Source organism: Caenorhabditis remanei, chromosome I (genome assembly GCF_010183535.1).
Source record: "Caenorhabditis remanei strain PX506 chromosome I, whole genome shotgun sequence".
Classification (NCBI taxonomy): domain Eukaryota; kingdom Metazoa; phylum Nematoda; class Chromadorea; order Rhabditida; family Rhabditidae; genus Caenorhabditis; species Caenorhabditis remanei.
In genome coordinates, this window is record NC_071328.1 from 12,848,508 (window position 1) to 12,866,925 (window position 18,418).

An 18,418-nucleotide genomic window follows, 5' to 3' on the forward strand; every position below is an offset into this window, starting at 1 on the left:
CTGAAATTTTCTTTATTTCTTCGACTTACTTCTATCCTTCGGGTGTTTGCAAAAGGGTGAGTGGTCTCTCTCTTATCCACGTGGCCGATTGTTGAACCGAGGCGATTGTAGACACCAACAAACGCGCCGACGGTGTACACACTTTTCGGGCTCCCCATCTTCGCTGAAAATAGTAAACATATGAAAAATTGAAGAGAATTCGGGACGCAAAGACGGAAAACTCATGAATTAAATTAAAATATAACTATTCTCATCAATTTCATCGTTTTTTTCCTTAAAAACCAAAAAAAAAGGCTTTGAAATACTTATGCCAGATGTGTCAGACTGATATTCGTACATTTGTTTCTTTTCAATATATCAAAACTGCAGGAAAAACTAGAAATTGGCACACCTTCCGTTTAGCGCTGGTTAACAGCGCTAAAAAATGGTGTCGATTTTCGGTAAACAACACGCGCTTGCGTAATTTTGGAGTGTCGTAGTATTTTAGCGCTGGTTAACAGCGCTAAAGTTTCTGACCGTTTCTGTAAGTTTTTGTGTATTCTCCGCCATTTTTCTCCCACTTTTTCCGCCGAAATGTTGTCTCCGAATACTATTTTGATCAATTGTTCTCATTAAAACAACGATACTCTCTGAAAATATCAAAAATTGCTTCAAAATCGGCATTCTTCGTTTTAGCGCTGCTCAGCTGAATTTTTCCTTTTTTGAGTCGTTTTGTCTCCTCGTTCTCTCAATTCTCTCAAATAATGTGTATGTTTCCAGGAATGCTGGTCATGCGTCTTCAAAGGCTTTCAACGATCGCTCAACGTGATTTTAATGCGGTTAGTTGTAGAAATACTCTATATACTTCTCCGCCTGAATTTTCAGAAACGCCGCAAATCAGGGACAACATCGACAGAACGGAAAAAAGGCTGAAAATAGCGAACATTAGAGGTAAATCGGGAAATTATAAAGTTTTATGGGTGACAAGAATTTTTTGTTTTTTACAAGTAGAATTTATCAAGGCAGGGGCGTCAAAAAGCAGGGGGAGTAAAAAGGGGGGAATAAATTAGACTGGCTTCTTGTCGAGTTTCGTTTCGAGGCGCAATGCGTCACCGACTTCGCGGACAGCATTCATGAAGTCCTCGTTGGTGACACGCTCACGACCAGCACGGATCGCGTACATTCCTGGAAATTTTTTAGATTAAAAAAACGCGCCAAATGCACGCCAGATTTTCTCGGCATTTTTAACACAACTTTCTCTAAGAAAATGATTCTGGCGTGTTTTTGGCGCGATTTTTCTGAAAACCCGAAAACTAGCGTGTCTTTGGCGCGATTTCTCTGGAAACCCGAAATCTGGCGTGTTTTAGGCGCGTTTTCCTAGAAAACCCGAAATATGGCGTGTCTTTGGCGCGTTTTTCCCAGAAAACCCGAAATCTGGCGTGTCTTTAGCGCGTTTTCTCTAAAAACCCGAAATCTGGCGTGTTTTAGGCGCTTTTTCTCTAAAAACCCGAAATCTGGCGTGTTTTTAGCGCGATTTCTAAGAAAATCCGGAACTGGCGCGTCTTCGGCGCGATTTCTCTGGAAACCCGAAATCTGGCGTGTTTTAGGCGCGTTTTCCTAGAAAACCCGAAATATGGAGTGTCTTTGGCGCGTTCTCTCTGTAAAATCCGAAACCTGGCGTGTCTTCAGCGCGATTTTTCTGAAAACCCGAAAACTGGCGTGTCTTTAGCGCGTTCTCTTTGGTAACCCGAAATCTGGCGTGTTTTAGGCGCGTTTTCAGCTTTCACAAGTAGGATTGAGGTTGGCTGGCGTCCCATCAGCGCGCCTCTAGGTCTACCTGGCGTCGTTTTGACGCGTTTTCCAGTTCACTGGGGCTTCTTAAGCGCGTTTCCATAGCAATGAAACCGAAAGAAATGGTCTCTGGCTTGCCTTTCGCGCGTTTTGCCGTCACTGTTTCAGCCAACTCACTTTGTCAACCCTTGTGCTTCAATCGGGAGATTTTTTGGCACATCTTGGGGCTCCTCCTTATCATTCTTCACCGAATCAACTTGACTTGACTTGAACTTGACTTCCAACTTGACGATTCGGCGGCGATTGTCGTATTCACACTTGCACTCGGCCTCCTCTAGCCTACAAATATAAATTTTACACTTGAAACCACGATTTGACTCACTGATTCCGGAAATCCGGGGTGACAACACGGGAGGTGATGAACAAGATGAGAGCCCGGTACTCTATTGGGAGAAAAATGAGCTTTTCCACTTTCTTCGCAAGAACATGACTATAGCTGAAAAAATTGAGTGGAATTTGAAGAAAACACGTGGTACTTACTGGTCGTTGTAGGGTTTAAAACCACCCTCCCACTGCTCCTCATCCACTATCTTTCTCCAAAAATGGTCCATCACGATCGGTTCCCGGTTTTGCAACCCTTCGTCAAGAAGCCGTTGTAACATCTGGATTTGCATGCTTCTGCCGATTTTTTGGTTTCTGTGTTCTGAAAATTTGATTGTGAAGAAAAATATGAATTCTATAAGAGCATACCGGTTGGCACAATTTTCAGATACTCCTTCCAATTTATCCCCAGGTGATTCTCGTCATAATCCTCCATTTTTTGATGAATTTGACGGCTTTTTTTTTCAATGCTGCAAAACATGGTCGTTTTTGAAAAAAATTTTGCTGGCTTTTTTGTTTTCTGGTACCAATCTGACAACCAGGGTTCGACCCCCACTCGTGGCAAAACTTTTTTGTTTTTTGTTTTTGACATTTTGGTACCAATCTGACAACCAGAGTTCGACCCCCACTCGTGGCAAAACTTTTTTGTTTTTTGTTTTTGACATTTTGACATTTTGGTACCAATCTGACAACCAGGGTTCGACCCCCACTACTGGCAAAACTTTTTTGTTTTTTGTTTTTGACATTTTGGTACCAATCTGACAACCAGGGTTCGACCCCCACTACTGGCAAAACTTTTTTGTTTTTTGTTTTTGACATTTTGGTACCAATCTGACAACCAGGGTTCGACCCCCACTACTGGCAAAACTTTTTTGTTTTTTGTTTTTGACATTTTGGTGCCAATCTGACAACCAGGGTTCGACCCCCACTACTGGCAAAACTTTTTTGTTCAAACTTCACACCAAAAAGCGTCAGAGGAGTGCCAGTCAGGTGGCTTTGCTGAACTACTTGAAGTCAAAATGTAGGTTCTGGCGTGTCTTTGGCGCGTGTATAAATGTGTAGTTTGTAGTCTAACTAGGTTTTCGAACGATTTCTCTCGAAAATTTCCTAGAAATGTGTAGTTTGTAGACTCTGAGAAGACTTTGCTCATTTTCAGTCAAAATTGTAGTTTGTAGTCTGCAAAATTACAATCTCGCGATAAAAATCGAATTTCTAGAAATGATGGAATAACTTAATTTTGACGGAAACGCGTCAGAGATACGCCAGACACGAGGTTCAGTCACTTTTAGAAGATTTACGATAATTCTGTACCTTTGGCGCGCCGTTGACGTGTTCGAAATGAAATTATTTTTCGGTGCGCGCCAAAGGCACGCCAGATTGTAGCTGAAGATTTCAGAAATTACTGGCGTACCGTTGACGCGTTTTCAAGTAGATTTTGGACAGAATGTTTTTGACTGAAAAAATGAGAAAATTGGGAATAGGTTCCCCGAGAAAGTGTCAAATGCGCTCTATGAATAATTGGGTGTTGAAAAACTTGGTTCATCAATAGAGCGCATTTGTCCGATTTCAGATGGATCCGTTTTGAAAATTCGAGATTTTTGATGATTTTTAGCAATTTTTTTCCTGGAAGTCTGTAACCCGATCTTCAGCGTTTTTCGACTGGAAATTTCTCATTTTTCATACGAAATTTCGATCAAAAATTCTTAAAACTGAAAGAGTTTCGGAATTTGGTTGGAAACATCCAATTTTCAATCATTGTCGAAGAAAAAACGGTCTGGCGCACCGTTGACGCTCTCTGATCAATTCTAGTTAGAAAACGCGTCGAAGGCGAGCCAGCGGAAACCCGAAATCTGGCGTGTTTTAGGCGCGTTTTCCTAGAAAACCCGAAATCTGGCGTGTCTTTAGCGCGTTTTCTCTGAAAACCCGAAATCTGGCGTGTTTTAGGCGCTTTTTCTCTAAAAACCCGAAATCTGGCGCGTTTTTAGCGCGATTTCTAAGAAAATCCGGAACTGGCGCGTCTTCGGCGCGATTTCTCTGGAAACCCGAAATCTGGCGTGTTTTAGGCGCGTTTTCCTAGAAAACCCGAAATATGGAGTGTCTTTGGCGCGTTCTCTCTGTAAAATCCGAGACCTGGCGTGTCTTCAGCGCGATTTCTCTGGGAATTCGAAAACTGGCGTGTCTTTAGCGCGTTCTCTTTGGTAACCCGAAATCTGGCGTGTTTTAGGCGCGTTTTCAGCTTTCACAAGTAGGATTGAGGTTGGCTGGCGTCCCATCAGCGCGCCTCTAGGTCTACCTGGCGTCGTTTTGACGCGTTTTCCAGTTCACTGGGGCTTCTTAAGCGCGTTTCCATAGCAATGAAACCGAAAGAAATGGTCTCTGGCTTGCCTTTCGCGCGTTTTGCCGTCACTGTTTCAGCCAACTCACTTTGTCAACCCTTGTGCTTCAATCGGGAGATTTTTTGGCACATCTTGGGGCTCCTCCTTATCATTCTTCACCGAATCAACTTGACTTGACTTGAACTTGACTTCCAACTTGACGATTCGGCGGCGATTGTCGTATTCACACTTGCACTCGGCCTCCTCTAGCCTACAAATATAAATTTTACACTTGAAACCACGATTTGACTCACTGATTCCGGAAATCCGGGGTGACAACACGGGAGGTGATGAACAAGATGAGAGCCCGGTACTCTATTGGGAGAAAAATGAGCTTTTCCACTTTCTTCGCAAGAACATGACTATAGCTGAAAAAATTGAGTGGAATTTGAAGAAAACACGTGGTACTTACTGGTCGTTGTAGGGTTTAAAACCACCCTCCCACTGCTCCTCATCCACTATCTTTCTCCAAAAATGGTCCATCACGATCGGTTCCCGGTTTTGCAACCCTTCGTCAAGAAGCCGTTGTAACATCTGGATTTGCATGCTTCTGCCGATTTTTTGGTTTCTGTGTTCTGAAAATTTGATTGTGAAGAAAAATATGAATTCTATAAGAGCATACCGGTTGGCACAATTTTCAGATACTCCTTCCAATTTATCCCCAGGTGATTCTCGTCATAATCCTCCATTTTTTGATGAATTTGACGGCTTTTTTTTTCAATGCTGCAAAACATGGTCGTTTTTGAAAAAAATTTTGCTGGCTTTTTTGTTTTCTGGTACCAATCTGACAACCAGGGTTCGACCCCCACTCGTGGCAAAACTTTTTTGTTTTTTGTTTTTGACATTTTGGTACCAATCTGACAACCAGAGTTCGACCCCCACTCGTGGCAAAACTTTTTTGTTTTTTGTTTTTGACATTTTGGTACCAATCTGACAACCAGGGTTCGACCCCCACTACTGGCAAAACTTTTTTGTTTTTTGTTTTTGACATTTTGGTACCAATCTGACAACCAGGGTTCGACCCCCACTACTGGCAAAACTTTTTTGTTTTTTGTTTTTGACATTTTGGTACCAATCTGACAACCAGGGTTCGACCCCCACTACTGGCAAAACTTTTTTGTTTTTTGTTTTTGACATTTTGGTGCCAATCTGACAACCAGGGTTCGACCCCCACTACTGGCAAAACTTTTTTGTTTTTTGTTTTTGACATTTTGGTATCAATCTGACAACCAGGGTTCGACCCCCACTACTGGCAAAACTTTTTTGTTTTTTGTTTTTGACATTTTGGTGCCAATCTGACAACCAGGGTTCGACCCCCACTACTGGCAAAACTTTTTTGTTTTTTGTTTTTGACATTTTGGTGCCAATCTGACAACCAGGGTTCGACCCCCACTACTGGCAAAACTTTTTTGTTTTTTGTTTTTGACATTTTGGTATCAATCTGACAACCAGGGTTCGACCCCCACTACTGGCAAAACTTTTTTGTTTTTTGTTTTTGACATTTTGGTACCAATCTGACAACCGACACATATATAACGCATTATTGGTGATATAAACTGAAACAAACCATTTTTCATTGTTGACAATTGTGGAAAACTCAAAATCTCGATTATTATTACGTTTTTATCACAGAAAACTACTTTTTTGAAAAAGAAAAGACATTTTATAAAAAACTGGACTGGATTTTTTGTCGAAACTGTTCCCCAGAGTAAAATCAGGCAGTGAAATTCAATAAAAACAACAGTTTCAGTCGATTGAAATGTTTTGAAGGCCGTTTTTCCTTGAAAATGTCGAAAAATTAGTTAAAAAATCTTAATTTTTTTATTTTCTCTAAAACTGGACTGGATTTTTTTCTGAAATGTTCTTTTTAAGTAACATGAGGGTCGAGAATTTGATAAAAACATGAGTTTCTGTTGATTGAAACTTTTTGAAGGCCGTTTTTTCATGAAAATGTCGAAAAAATAGGGAAAAACAATTTATTTATCCATTTTTTTCAAAAACTGGACTGGATTTTTCGGTGAAACAGTTTCCTATAGTAAATCTAGGCTATAAAATTCAATAAAACCATTGGTTTCAGTCCATTGAAACATTTGGAAGGCCTTTTCAGCTTATTTCTTGCAGCAACACAAATTTTTAAGCCCTCACACTTAATTTTCCACATATTTTCCCTGAATTTGTTCTTTTATTTTTTTTCAAAGCAATTTTTTGCCAATAGAGTCTTTTTCTCACAGAAAAACCACATTTTCTCATTTTTAATGTGGCTTTCTGCACTTAAAAACATTTGTATATGATTTTCGGGTTACTGTACACACTAGTCCGCAATCACCGTGGGAAGTGTACACAATTTTTTCGACTGAGTATTTAATGCGGATTTTTCTTCGCCACGCGTCGCTTTAGCCCCGTCGTGGCTTTTAAAATGTCAAAATATCGTAATTTCAGAGGAATACCCGGTACTTTTGATTGCTTTAGATATTCTTACCTTCCGGATTGAGCTGAAAAACCAGTATGAATTTGAAGGAGCTGTTGATGAAGTGGGCGCTTCTCGATGAGAGAAAAAGAGAGAACTGATCCAGACGTGGATGTTTCTGGAAGCGAATAGAAGAACGTGCGTGGAAAAGTGGAAAAGAAACGTGGAAAAGTAGAGTAGGCCTTGGTGTTAGTTCACGTGAAAAATATTCCATTTTTCTTTGAAATTCTATGAAAGTTCACGGGGTTTTTTTTCAGATTTTTTCTTTCTGCAATATAAGAAAACAGAGTAAAGAAACGTGAAATTTATTTTCGATTCTCAATAGTTGGCTTGATCTATTAGCACTGCACACTTCTTGCAACCGCGCTCTACCGAAACCGACTAAAATTGCGTGAGAAATCGAGAGACGCAGAGAAAAAGAGACATTTCTCAAGGGCTTTTCGGTGGAGCGCAGTTGTTGAAATTGTGCCGTGCAAATAGTGGCTAGATCTTGTTGGACAGGTTTAGACACACAGAAATTATTTTGAAACTCTGCAAAAAGTCAACTTTGAGACTACTTACGATGACTGACGACTTTTCCAATGAATTTTTCACAAATACATGAATAACTTTACTCAGAAACTAGATTTGAAGAAATAAATTAAAGTTTTGAAAGCAGTGTACAATTCTTCACAAGATAGCATTCATCTCCACTTAACAATCTGTTTCCCTAGACAGGTGTTAGACTTTTATCAGAACTCGGATGTCAACCTCCATATTTCCAGTTCTCAACTCGACTGGACCATCGTCAAGTTTTGCAAATTACCTCGGTAAGGTAATGACTTGTTTCTGACTCATTTCTTTACATTTTTCAGCTATTTATCACCTTCTTCGTCCTGTAACTGTCACATCGCACTATAAAACACACCATAAACACAGAACTACAGTATCCCTATTCCGAAAGTGAAGAGACTAGAGAATGCAAAGGTAGAATACTGTAAAGATATTCTGCTGAATATAAAAAGGACCGTGGGATGAGAAGATTGGATATCGAGGGAAGATTGGGAGATCGCAACAAAAAAGTTCCCACACTTTTTCTCACTACAAAATGCAGACTCACATGAAATGTATATCGCGACCAGGAATTACTCGCGATTACTGATCACCAGAACACGATTACGTCACCGTCATCTCCCACAAAGGAACAAGCCGTGTTTCCCTTTCTATGGCGAATACCTGTGCTTAATTGATCGACAATCCACTTCAATGCCTCTTACCCAACCTACCGAAGCCCTTAACGACCGGCAAAACTGGAATACTGGATAAGCGGAACACTATATAAGAACACCTGCCGCCTCATCTACACCCTCTTCTGGAGAAGGAGAATCACCATCTCCCCCGTCAATCACCTTCACCTGCTGCCCATCGTCTGCTGCCCCGTCTGCCGTCCCGTCTACCGTACCCCCATCTATATTCCCCACTATCTTTACCTGTAACCCCGTTAGCTGTATCTGACTTATATTACTTATATTTTGCATCCGAATAAATATCTACCACTGAACCGTCTAGCCATACCGATTACTACAATCTACCCGGATTGTAGTCTCTTTATGTGGTACCCTGTAATAATTTATTGCTTTCATTGTCTCTCTTAATGATCTGAATAAAGAATATCTTTTCCGCGTTCAGTTGATAGAACATGAGAGGAGCAAAGGAGCTGTGTCTTTTGGCAGAAGGGGGTACAGACAGGCTGGTCATTAAAATCATTTTTAAAAGAGAGTGTTAGCTTGTGAAACTCGGAAAAAGTGTCCCCAGAGTGTTACGTATCGACAAAGTAGGTTCTCCCTCAAATCGTCCCAATTCAGTGCAAAAGAGAGTGATGTTTGAGTTGCTGTCGTTAAGTGACCTTAACTCTCTAGGTAGTGTCCGTACAAAAAAGTTGTCAACTACGAAAATAGAGCTCTACCTTTGATCTGTATAGGGTTTTGTTAATTGACTCACAATGACAACTAACAAGTTTTGGTGCGAAAAATGCTTCATTTATTACTACAGTACCCACAATTATTACAGGCTTACAAAACACAACAAAAACAATGAAAATATATGAAAGCAACAAACAAGAAATCCAAAAAAATATTAATCTTCGTAGGAATTTTCAGCGGAATCTGGCCAGACAATCATCAAAAAGAATTGTGAAATTTGCCCGCCGTTTGTGATAGTCATTTTGACATTATCACTTGGTCGCTTGGCATCAAAACCGCCTCTTATAGTATGATGGTGTTCTTCTTCACTGAAATATAATATTAGTCTTTAAACATGAGATAAATGGAGTCGCTACGCAGCAAATCTAGACTTACTCGACATAAACTCTTTCCAAATCTCTTTCTCTTTCTTCAAACTCCACACCGTCCAAAACAATTTGATAGTCAATCAATTCCTCGACATCAACACGTAATAATTTCAATTTAGAGCAATCTCCAGCCATCCAATGCTTCAAGAACACATTAAAATCTTGACTGCTCAATTTTGAGTCTTGCAGCACTATATACTTGCAGTCCATCATCATTAAATGGTCTTGTTTGATCCAAAAACTGTATATGATATAAACAAAATCAACGCTGAAATTCGGAGGTTTTGCAGGATGATAGTTGGGTGGTGGATTCACATGAAGTGAGAGCATTCATGAAGTGAGAGCATTACAACGCCGTGATCAACTACAACTTCAAGGAGAGGAAGAGCCAGTCACCTTCCCTTGCCATCATTGCTCAAAAATTTTCGCATCACAAGCTGGCCTTAGGCGCCATCTAACATGTTCCGCGAAAGTTCGAGCCAAGCTCCACCTGTCTTAATCTAATCTCATTACTATTTTGAAATTATCTCATTTCACGTATTTCTATATAATTTTTTCATCCATAAACTCGTGAGCTGTCTCGCAATTTTCGCCAAGCATTGTCAGAAGACGTTCCCTATATCATTTGGAAACGTCTTCTGTGTGAGTATGGGGGAGAAGAAAATGATTTATTGCATTTCAGGGGGATTTCTCTAAAAAGGGGCGACACAGAACAACTTCTTATTATTAAAATGATTAAAAAACAATTAAGGTCATCATAAATTTGAGATTGGGGTGGGGCGCTGTTTTTTGGTGATTTAAAGGGTGATTGATAATGATAACGAGAGGATAAAGCTAATGTAGGTGTGTGGGCACTAACAGAGAACATGTCATCAGAAGTAGCCGGGGAAAACTTGAGATTCTACTATTCAATTAAAACATGGAGAGAGATGGGGAGAGAAGTGAATTATTACAATAAATGGGGTAATTAACTAGTAATTATTTCGGTAGCCGTACTCGCGACGGTTTGACGAAGAAGATGTCGACGAATAGTTCGATTGTGGCTGATGCCACTGATGCCCTCCGCCACCATTCACTGAAGACGTCGACGACGATGACGGCGCGACGTGCTGAGTCCAATTGATATCGCTCGATAGGTGTCCTCCGTCGATTCCCTCCCAAACAGGGTACGCTGGAAAATAGAGAAATTTCAGATGAAAACGTTTGAAGCTGAAACTCTTACCATTCGTTGTTTGATATCCAAAGTTTTGATATCCTCCAATCGTTGATTGAGCATCGTAATCGTTCGTCGAAGCGGCGGTGGCTCCTCGGCCATATGGATGGCTGTTGGCGGCTCCACGTGGCTGCTCGAACATCTTGCTGTAGTCATCGTGGTGAGTCGTGGAGTGGTTGGATCCACGAGATTGAATTCCGTACGTGGCGTTTCGGGATGAAGAGTTGTGAGAAGACGACGATGTGTGACGGCCTGAAAATTCGGAAAATTAGGATTACTGTAGCCCTGGATTATAGAAAAAGGGGTTTGATATGTCTGTCTGTGTGTCTGCAATTCCGGATGTCTGTCTGTGTGTCTGTCATTACCGATGTCTGCCTGTCTATGTGTCTGAAATTCCCGATGTCCGTCTGTCTGTGTGTCTGGGATTCCCGATGTCTGTCTGTCTGTGTGTCTGCAATTCCAGATGTCTGTCTGTCTGTGTGTCTGTCATTCCCGATGTCTGTCTGTCTGTGTGTCTGTCATTCCCGATGTCTGTCTGTCTGTGTGTCTGCAATTCCAGATGTCTGTCTGTCTGTGTGTCTGGGATTCCCGATGTCTGTCTGTCTGTGTGTCTGCAATTCCCGATGTCTGTCTGTCTGTGTGTCTGGGATTCCAGATGTCTGTCTGTCTTCCATTCCAGATGTCTGTATGTCTGTGTGTCTGCAATTCCAGATGTCTGTCTGTCTGTGTGTCTGGGATTCCCGATGTCTGTCTGTCTGTGTGTCTGCAATTCCCGATGTCTGTCTGTCTGTGTGTCTACAATTCCCGATGTCTGTGTGTCTTCCATTCCAGATGTCTGTATGTCTGTGTGTCTGCAATTCCAGATGTCTGTCTGTCTGTGTCTGCCATTCCAGATGTCTGTCTGTGTGTCTGCCATTCCAGATGTCTGTCTGTGTGTCTACAATTCCAGATGTCTGTCTGTCTGTGTGTCTGCAATTCCAGATGTCTGTCTGTGTGTCTGCCATTCCAGATGTCTGTCTGTGTGTCTACAATTCCAGATGTCAGTCTGGCTGTGTGTCTGGGATTCCCAGTCTGATCCTATCCGTTGAATATCCTATTTTGGGATGCAACTTAGAAATAGCTAGGAACACACTAAGGGGGGAGAGATCCACGAATATATTTTTGGGCTTTGGATGAGGGAGGGCAGGATGCGGCGGGGACGGAATTGTGAAGTTATCTGCAAACGTTTTGATGAATTGGTCGGCAATTTCAGAAGGTTCAGTGACCAGGCTACCGTTAACAAGAAGCTTTGTTATGGAGGAAGAAGATGTGAGCCTTCTTTTAACGAAGCCAAAGAGCCTTCTAGAATTTGCAGATCCAATTATCTCGTTTTCAGATTTCCTTATCCTTTTACGTATTCTTTTCAAACACGATTTGACTTTGGATTTGAGCTTTTTGGAATCAAAGGATTTGTTTCGACGCTTCAAGAGTTTATAGGTACACTTCCGACTTACTACAACGGACCTAGAACTTATTGTCATTAGAGGTGTAAACATGTCGATACTTTCATTGAAGATATTCAGGAAGTGGGAAATCTTAGTATTGAGTGTTGAAAAAAGGAAAACTGCTTTGCCCAGTTGAATCCAGCTAGATAGGAGTTCAGTGAATCAATGTCGCATTTACGGTAGTTCAGCAATTTTTTGACTTTGCGACACGAACTTGCTTCTTTGGTGAAATCGGTTGAGAAGTGAACGGAGTTGTGGTCCGACATCATCAAGGGCTCGCTTACTTCAACGTTGAAGCAGGCTTTGGGGTTGCTTGAGAAAATAAGATCTAATATGTTTTCCGTGCCATGTTGTGAAATTCTAGTTGCTGATTTAACTAACTGAATCATGTTGTGTGCTTCAGTCATATCTGTTAGACCTGTATTGTCGACACGAGAGTGGTGCGCCCATTGGATTCCCGGGAGATTGAAGTCTCCTAGCAATACATAGGACTTTTTAGGGCAAACCATGAGTGTGTTAAGTTGATCGACTAGGTTGTGTGTCTGAATATTTGAGGTATCTGGCGGACGGTACACTAGGATGAAACGGACGTTGGATTCTGTGTGATCAACAACAAGGATGTCGCAGAAATGTGTGATATAATTCTTCTCGTCAAGATCTATTTTAACCAAGTTTACGAAACTACGATAGAGAAGAGCACATCCGCCGCCTCTGGTTTTTGGATGAGACGAGGACCGATCAGACCGGAGGCACGAAAAATTGATAGAGTTGCAGATGGATTCGGGGATGGCAGGGGATAGGAAGGTTTCTGTGAGAAATGCTAGGTGAATACCCTTATTTTCCATAAGGTTTACATTCTTGTTTTTTCCAGTTAATTCGTTCATCCTCACAGACGTCAATATTTATTTATCCTAATTATTTTATATTTTCAGGGAAACTATGACCAACTACTGAATGATGGTCGACAATGAGCCTTTATCTGATTTTTTATGAATTGTAAGTTTATATCTTTAAAAAAATGTTTAATGAATGTGTTTTTCAGTTTTATTGAACCATCGGGTTTTTTGAAAAAAAGCGAGTTCGTGTGGAATTCTTCATAATTAAAAGTGAGTGATTGTTTTCTCTCCAATTATCCAATTTTCTACAAAAACACTATTTCAAAAGGGGCCATCTCAAAGATGTAGCGCATTATCGCTACAAAAAATCTCCGCAAGTATTAGACATCCGTAAACTTTAGATGTCATCTCCGAAAATCTTCTCGAGAATATTTCAAAAATTTATCAAGATAACACATAAATCCTACTGTCACATTGTTGTTGCGCATAGAAGATAACATCACAGATACAGTGTCGGCCAAAATGATATCATATTTTGTCCTTTTCAGTTAACAATACCTAACTTTGAGAGTGTGTCATGGTGATACTAATTGTCCTACAGAGTAAATTTTTTGTAGATCGAACAAACCAAAAGTAGAGTTTTATTTTTGTAGTCGGCAACTTTTATGTAAGGTCACTCCTTAGCAAGTTAAACGACAATGAAATCTTTACTATTAACAAACGCAAACGGCTGTATGTTTGTGTGTCTGTCGCCGATCCTACCGCCCTTCCTACTGGACCGATTTTCTTCAAATTTGGACCAAAAGATCAGAATTTTTCTCTTAATGATGCCCATCTATTTTTTTAGTTAGAATAGGTCTCGACTAGGTCACTAGGTGAAAAAACGTGGTTTTCAAGCCTTTCAGTGGCTTTTGGTTCCGAAATAGGGAAATAGGAGTTCACGGGGAAAATAATTAAAGAACATTTTCATTCTTCAAATGAATTCATTTCTTCAAATTTTCAACACGGGTGGTGTAGAAAAGGAGGTTGAGCAGCCGTTAGGCTGCGTTAACCGACTGGTACAAAATATTCACCAATTTCAGTGCGAAATAGTGCTATTTTCGAAGTGTTGTCTTAAAATGACTATAACTCTCTAGGGAGTGAGCGTGCAAAAAAGTTGTCAACTACAAAAATGGAGTTCTACCTGTTTTCTGTATAATCCATTAAAAATTATTTTGTGGGAATATCAGTGATACCGTAGTCAAAATTTGGTCATTTTCAACTGAAAAAGGCAAAATATGATATAATTTTGGCCGGTACAGTAATTATATATCTTTATGTCAGTTTTAAGTTAAAAAGGGACGGAAGTCGGTTATCGCCGGCTGAAACGCGCAAGCGCAGGTAGTGTTTCACAGTACATTGCTCATATTCCCGAATTAATGATAGAAACAATTTTTTAAAATTTAAGAGGTGTTAATGGACTTGTCGGAAACGTACCAGAGTTAAATATGGAGGAAACCCAAATTCGAGAGGTATGTTCAGTTAAAAAATTATTTTCATTCAAATAATAAACAATTTCAGCAACTGTCATCAATTCAGGGAGAGCTCGAAGGATTACCCGGCAAGAAGGGGGTAAGAAGTGACCTCATTAGAGGACAAAGTGCCCCTCCGCTTCGAGATGTAAATGTACGTTTTTTTAAACACATATTTTTTGTACATTTTTTAGACAATTTTCAATTTTAAGAACGTCAGCGGTCTTATTGGAGACCTTCAAGAAATGAATATAGAGGAAACTCGACTTCGGGGGGGGGGGGGGGGGGGGGGTATGATCAGTTTAAAAAATGTAGTCTTGCAAATACTTCACAATTTCAGCAACTGTCATCATTTCAGGGAGAACTTGAAGGACTCCGTCGAGAAATTGTGCGGCTTACCGTAGCCAACGAGCTATTAAATGGAATAGTTCGCACAGTACGAGCGGTATTGAATGGTGCCGATAACGATCCACAGCCCGCAGAACAAGGGCGTCTACATTGCAGCATATGTATTGAGTACTTTGATGCAGAAGAACGCATCCCGAAAATTTTAGGAAAAAGTTCAAAAATGGCAATTTTATTTACAATGAGTAGAATAGGATTATATTAAATAAGATTCTGAAATTCGAAAATAAAAATTAATTTCAGAATGTGGACACACAATATGTAAAACGTGTGTCAATATATTGGTAGAAGGTGGCCTGGTAAGATGCCCCACGTGTCGTCGCGGAACAAGTTATGATCTCCTTTTAACAAATTTTATTCTTTTTTAATAGCTCCTACATCCTCATGTCCTCCCTCATCTCTTCTTATACAAATTTTTAAAAGTATGTTTCTTTATATTGTCATCCTCCTTTAAATTGTCTTACTTTATATTGTCATCCTCCTTTAAATTGTCTAAAAAATTTTCTCAAAAGTAGTTATTCATTCAACCAAAAAAACAGGGAGTTAACAATTAAAATGTCTTCTTCTTCATCAATTTTTCCATCTCATGGCGGAACCATATATATTCCATCGCATGAGGTTGACATCGGTCCATGACGATAGGAGACATACGATGATGTATATCCACACCGAATGATTCCTTATAGTGGTCGAGTAGAAATCCTCCATTGCATGGAAGCTTTACGGTTCCAGCAAGATGGTGTCTAAAATTAAAAAATTATAAAAAATTGATATTATACTGAGTTAAAGGAAAAAACATACCCGGTAACGTAAGGTACATCCAATTTTTCCATGTTGAGGCAATTCCAGACCTAAAGACCTCTCAACTTAGTGTTGATATCCAAAATTTGGCTTTCATTCAGCCAGTCCATACTCCATCCACGAGGAGACTCTATCCAGGCTTTTGGACTTTGATCAATTTCCTAAATAGCAAAAAGTTATTAAAATATATGTTTTATTGCATTATTAAAGATTTTTGTGAAAAAAATTACCGAAATAAGAAACCCGGACCTATCTACTTTGAAGTTGTGATCTAATAGTAAGACTAGGATTTTATACTTCGTTTGGGTTACGGTAATAATTGTCGGAGATGTTATCTTCTATGCGCAACCGTGACAAAACGTTTAGGAGAGAGTTCCTGTTAAAAGGCTGACACGGTTTTCGGAGATGTTATCTTTTATGTGCGAAAATAGCAGCGCAACCAATATGATAATCGGACTGATTGTTATCATTACTACGGTAAAAATCATTTTCGGTGATGGCATCTAAAGTTTATGAGTTCTTTGTGGAGGGTTTTCCTAATTGTAAGATAATGCGTTATGAGATGAATCCTATTGAAAAAAATGGTACTGTAGAAAAATGATTACTGTAGGACTCACTTTTAAATAGGAAAAACCATACTCCACGTCAACTCGCCAATCGTCAGTCAATCATGCAGTAGAACTAGCTGTAAACACATTTTTTGACCATTTCAAAAAATGATAAAAACTTACAATTCACAAAAAATCAGATAAACACAAATTGTCGACCATCATTCAGTAGTTGGTCATAGGTTTAGTTTCCCTGAAAATATGAAAATCTCAATATTGCAAAAAATTTAGAAAAAGTTTGAAATTAGGAAAAGATTTTTAAATTGTTAAATATTAGAAGTTTAAAATCAAAACTAAAATAAATCAGTAAAATTTTAGAGATCAAAACGGATCTGTTCCCTTTACGACGAAAAAACAAAGAAGTGAAGAAAAACAAAGATTATACCTATATTTATACAATTTTTCTCTCCGACAATTCAAGAAGTCATTCGAACCAAAGTTTGAAAGCCAAATTTTCGGTTTGGGAAATCGATTATTGAACATTCTTAAATAACTCGAATGTATCAAAAACGTAGCCAATTTCAAAACGGTGAAAAGAAAAAAAATGAGAATGAGATATCCGATGTGTTCCCAGTGAACGCCGTCATTTTCGGAGATGTTATCGATGATGACGTATCAAAAGGTGATAGTACTTTTGGAGATTGTATCTTCAGTATCTGAATCAACTATGCAAAAAATAAATCTCGCTTTTTGATGTACAATACGGTATGTGGTCATTCTAAGAAAAAAGAGAAATATCAAAAATAATAGAACACATTTCCAATAAATCAAAGACCTTTGAAATTGAATCATATTGTCAGAGCTGTTTTTAGGGCTCCGCGACAATTCGCAACTGCGAAATTCCGCAACTGCGACATTTCGCAACTGCGACATTTCGCAACTAGCCATTTCGCAACTGCGACATTCCGCAACTACTACATTCCGTAACTACGACATTTCGCAACTACGATATTTCGCAACCACGGCGTTTCGCAACCACACCGCATTTGCATATTTAGGTCAGTTGAAAATGTTGAAACCGAAGGGTCTGGGAACATATTTGAAAACATTAAATAGAAGAAAAAGTTATCTAACCCATTTTTAGACAAAACTAGGTTAAACTATTGCTAGTTCTATGGTTGCAAAACGTCGTAGTTGCGAAATGTCGCAGTTGCGAAACGAACAGTTGCGAAGTGTCGCAGTTGCGAAACCTACGTGAGTTGCGAAATGTCGCAGTTGCGAATTGTCGCGGAGCCGTTTTTAGATAGATTGAAAATGACCAAATTTTGAGAGGGTGTTACGGTATCACTGATAGTCCCACAATATAAATTTTTGAAGATTTAATAGATCAAACATAGAACATCATTTTTGTAGTAGACCACTTTTTCTTACGAGCACTGCCTTACAAGTTACATATCGACAAAATAATTTCTCCCTTAAATCGACCCATTTCAGTGCAAAATAGAGTGATTTTTAGCTGTCCCCTTAAAATGACCATAACTCTCTAGGGAGTGTCCGTACGAAAACGTTGTCAACTACAAAAATGGAGCTCTAATTTTGATCTGTACGATCCATTAAAAATCTACTTGATGGAACAATCAGTATTACCATGACACACTCTCAAAGTTGCACCTTTACAACTGAAAAAACCAAAACTTAATATTATTTTGAGCGGTACTGTTTTTGGGTATGTGTAGGTGAGGAATAATTGCCAGCAATACATTTGTACTCCTGATGGTTGTCATACATACTCATTGCTTCTGACTAGTTTCTTCCCTCATTTCACTAAATGTATCCTCTTGTACTCAAATCTGACTAGGGAAGGATCCCGAGTCAAGAAGAAGTTACTGGTCGAGATATATATATCACTAGAACGAAAATTTCGTGCTGATTTTAAATCTGTATTCTGTTTTTGCCGAACGATCTCGTGAAAAAGTTATTTGCGTTTTTGTGGGATCTCAGCGCAATAATTTGCATTTTCAAGACTCCCAAAATTAACGTTTTTCCCAATTTTATCAAATTTGTTTGTGTTTTACGTGTATTTCCATTAATGAAGATTGTATTGTTTGTGCTGGAACTTTAGAAAATTTTCAGACAAATTTTTTGTAAAAGCGTTATTTTTGAAAATTTAAGAAACTCCACAAAAATTTTTCTGAAAATAAATTTTGAAATCAAGCTATGCTAAGATTATCTTTGCATCCGTACTCATACGTACAAAACAAAAAAAATTGAAAAAATTAAGAAAATCGTTTATTTTGG

General features: G+C 39.3%; 2 protein-coding genes across 2 annotated transcripts; both read right to left on the bottom strand.

Annotated features, from left to right (window-relative positions):
* Positions 1-1,045: 1,045 nt before the first annotated feature.
* Positions 1,046-5,215, bottom strand: GCK72_002885 (uncharacterized protein; the record flags this gene model as incomplete). The annotated part of the gene is made up of 10 exons (XM_053723671.1): positions 1,046-1,164; positions 1,447-1,478; positions 1,948-2,109; positions 2,153-2,266; positions 2,311-2,473; positions 2,521-2,621; positions 4,576-4,737; positions 4,781-4,894; positions 4,939-5,101; positions 5,149-5,215. 10 exons carry the CDS (start codon positions 5,213-5,215, stop codon positions 1,046-1,048), a joined length of 1,197 nt encoding a protein of 398 aa, XP_053592316.1.
* Positions 5,216-15,321: 10,106 nt separating this feature from the next.
* On the bottom strand, positions 15,322-15,604 carry GCK72_002886 (uncharacterized protein; the record flags this gene model as incomplete). The annotated part of the gene is made up of 2 exons (XM_003099068.2): positions 15,322-15,514; positions 15,573-15,604. 2 exons carry the CDS (start codon positions 15,602-15,604, stop codon positions 15,322-15,324), a joined length of 225 nt encoding a protein of 74 aa, XP_003099116.2.
* Between the last annotated feature and the right edge of the window lie 2,814 nt (positions 15,605-18,418).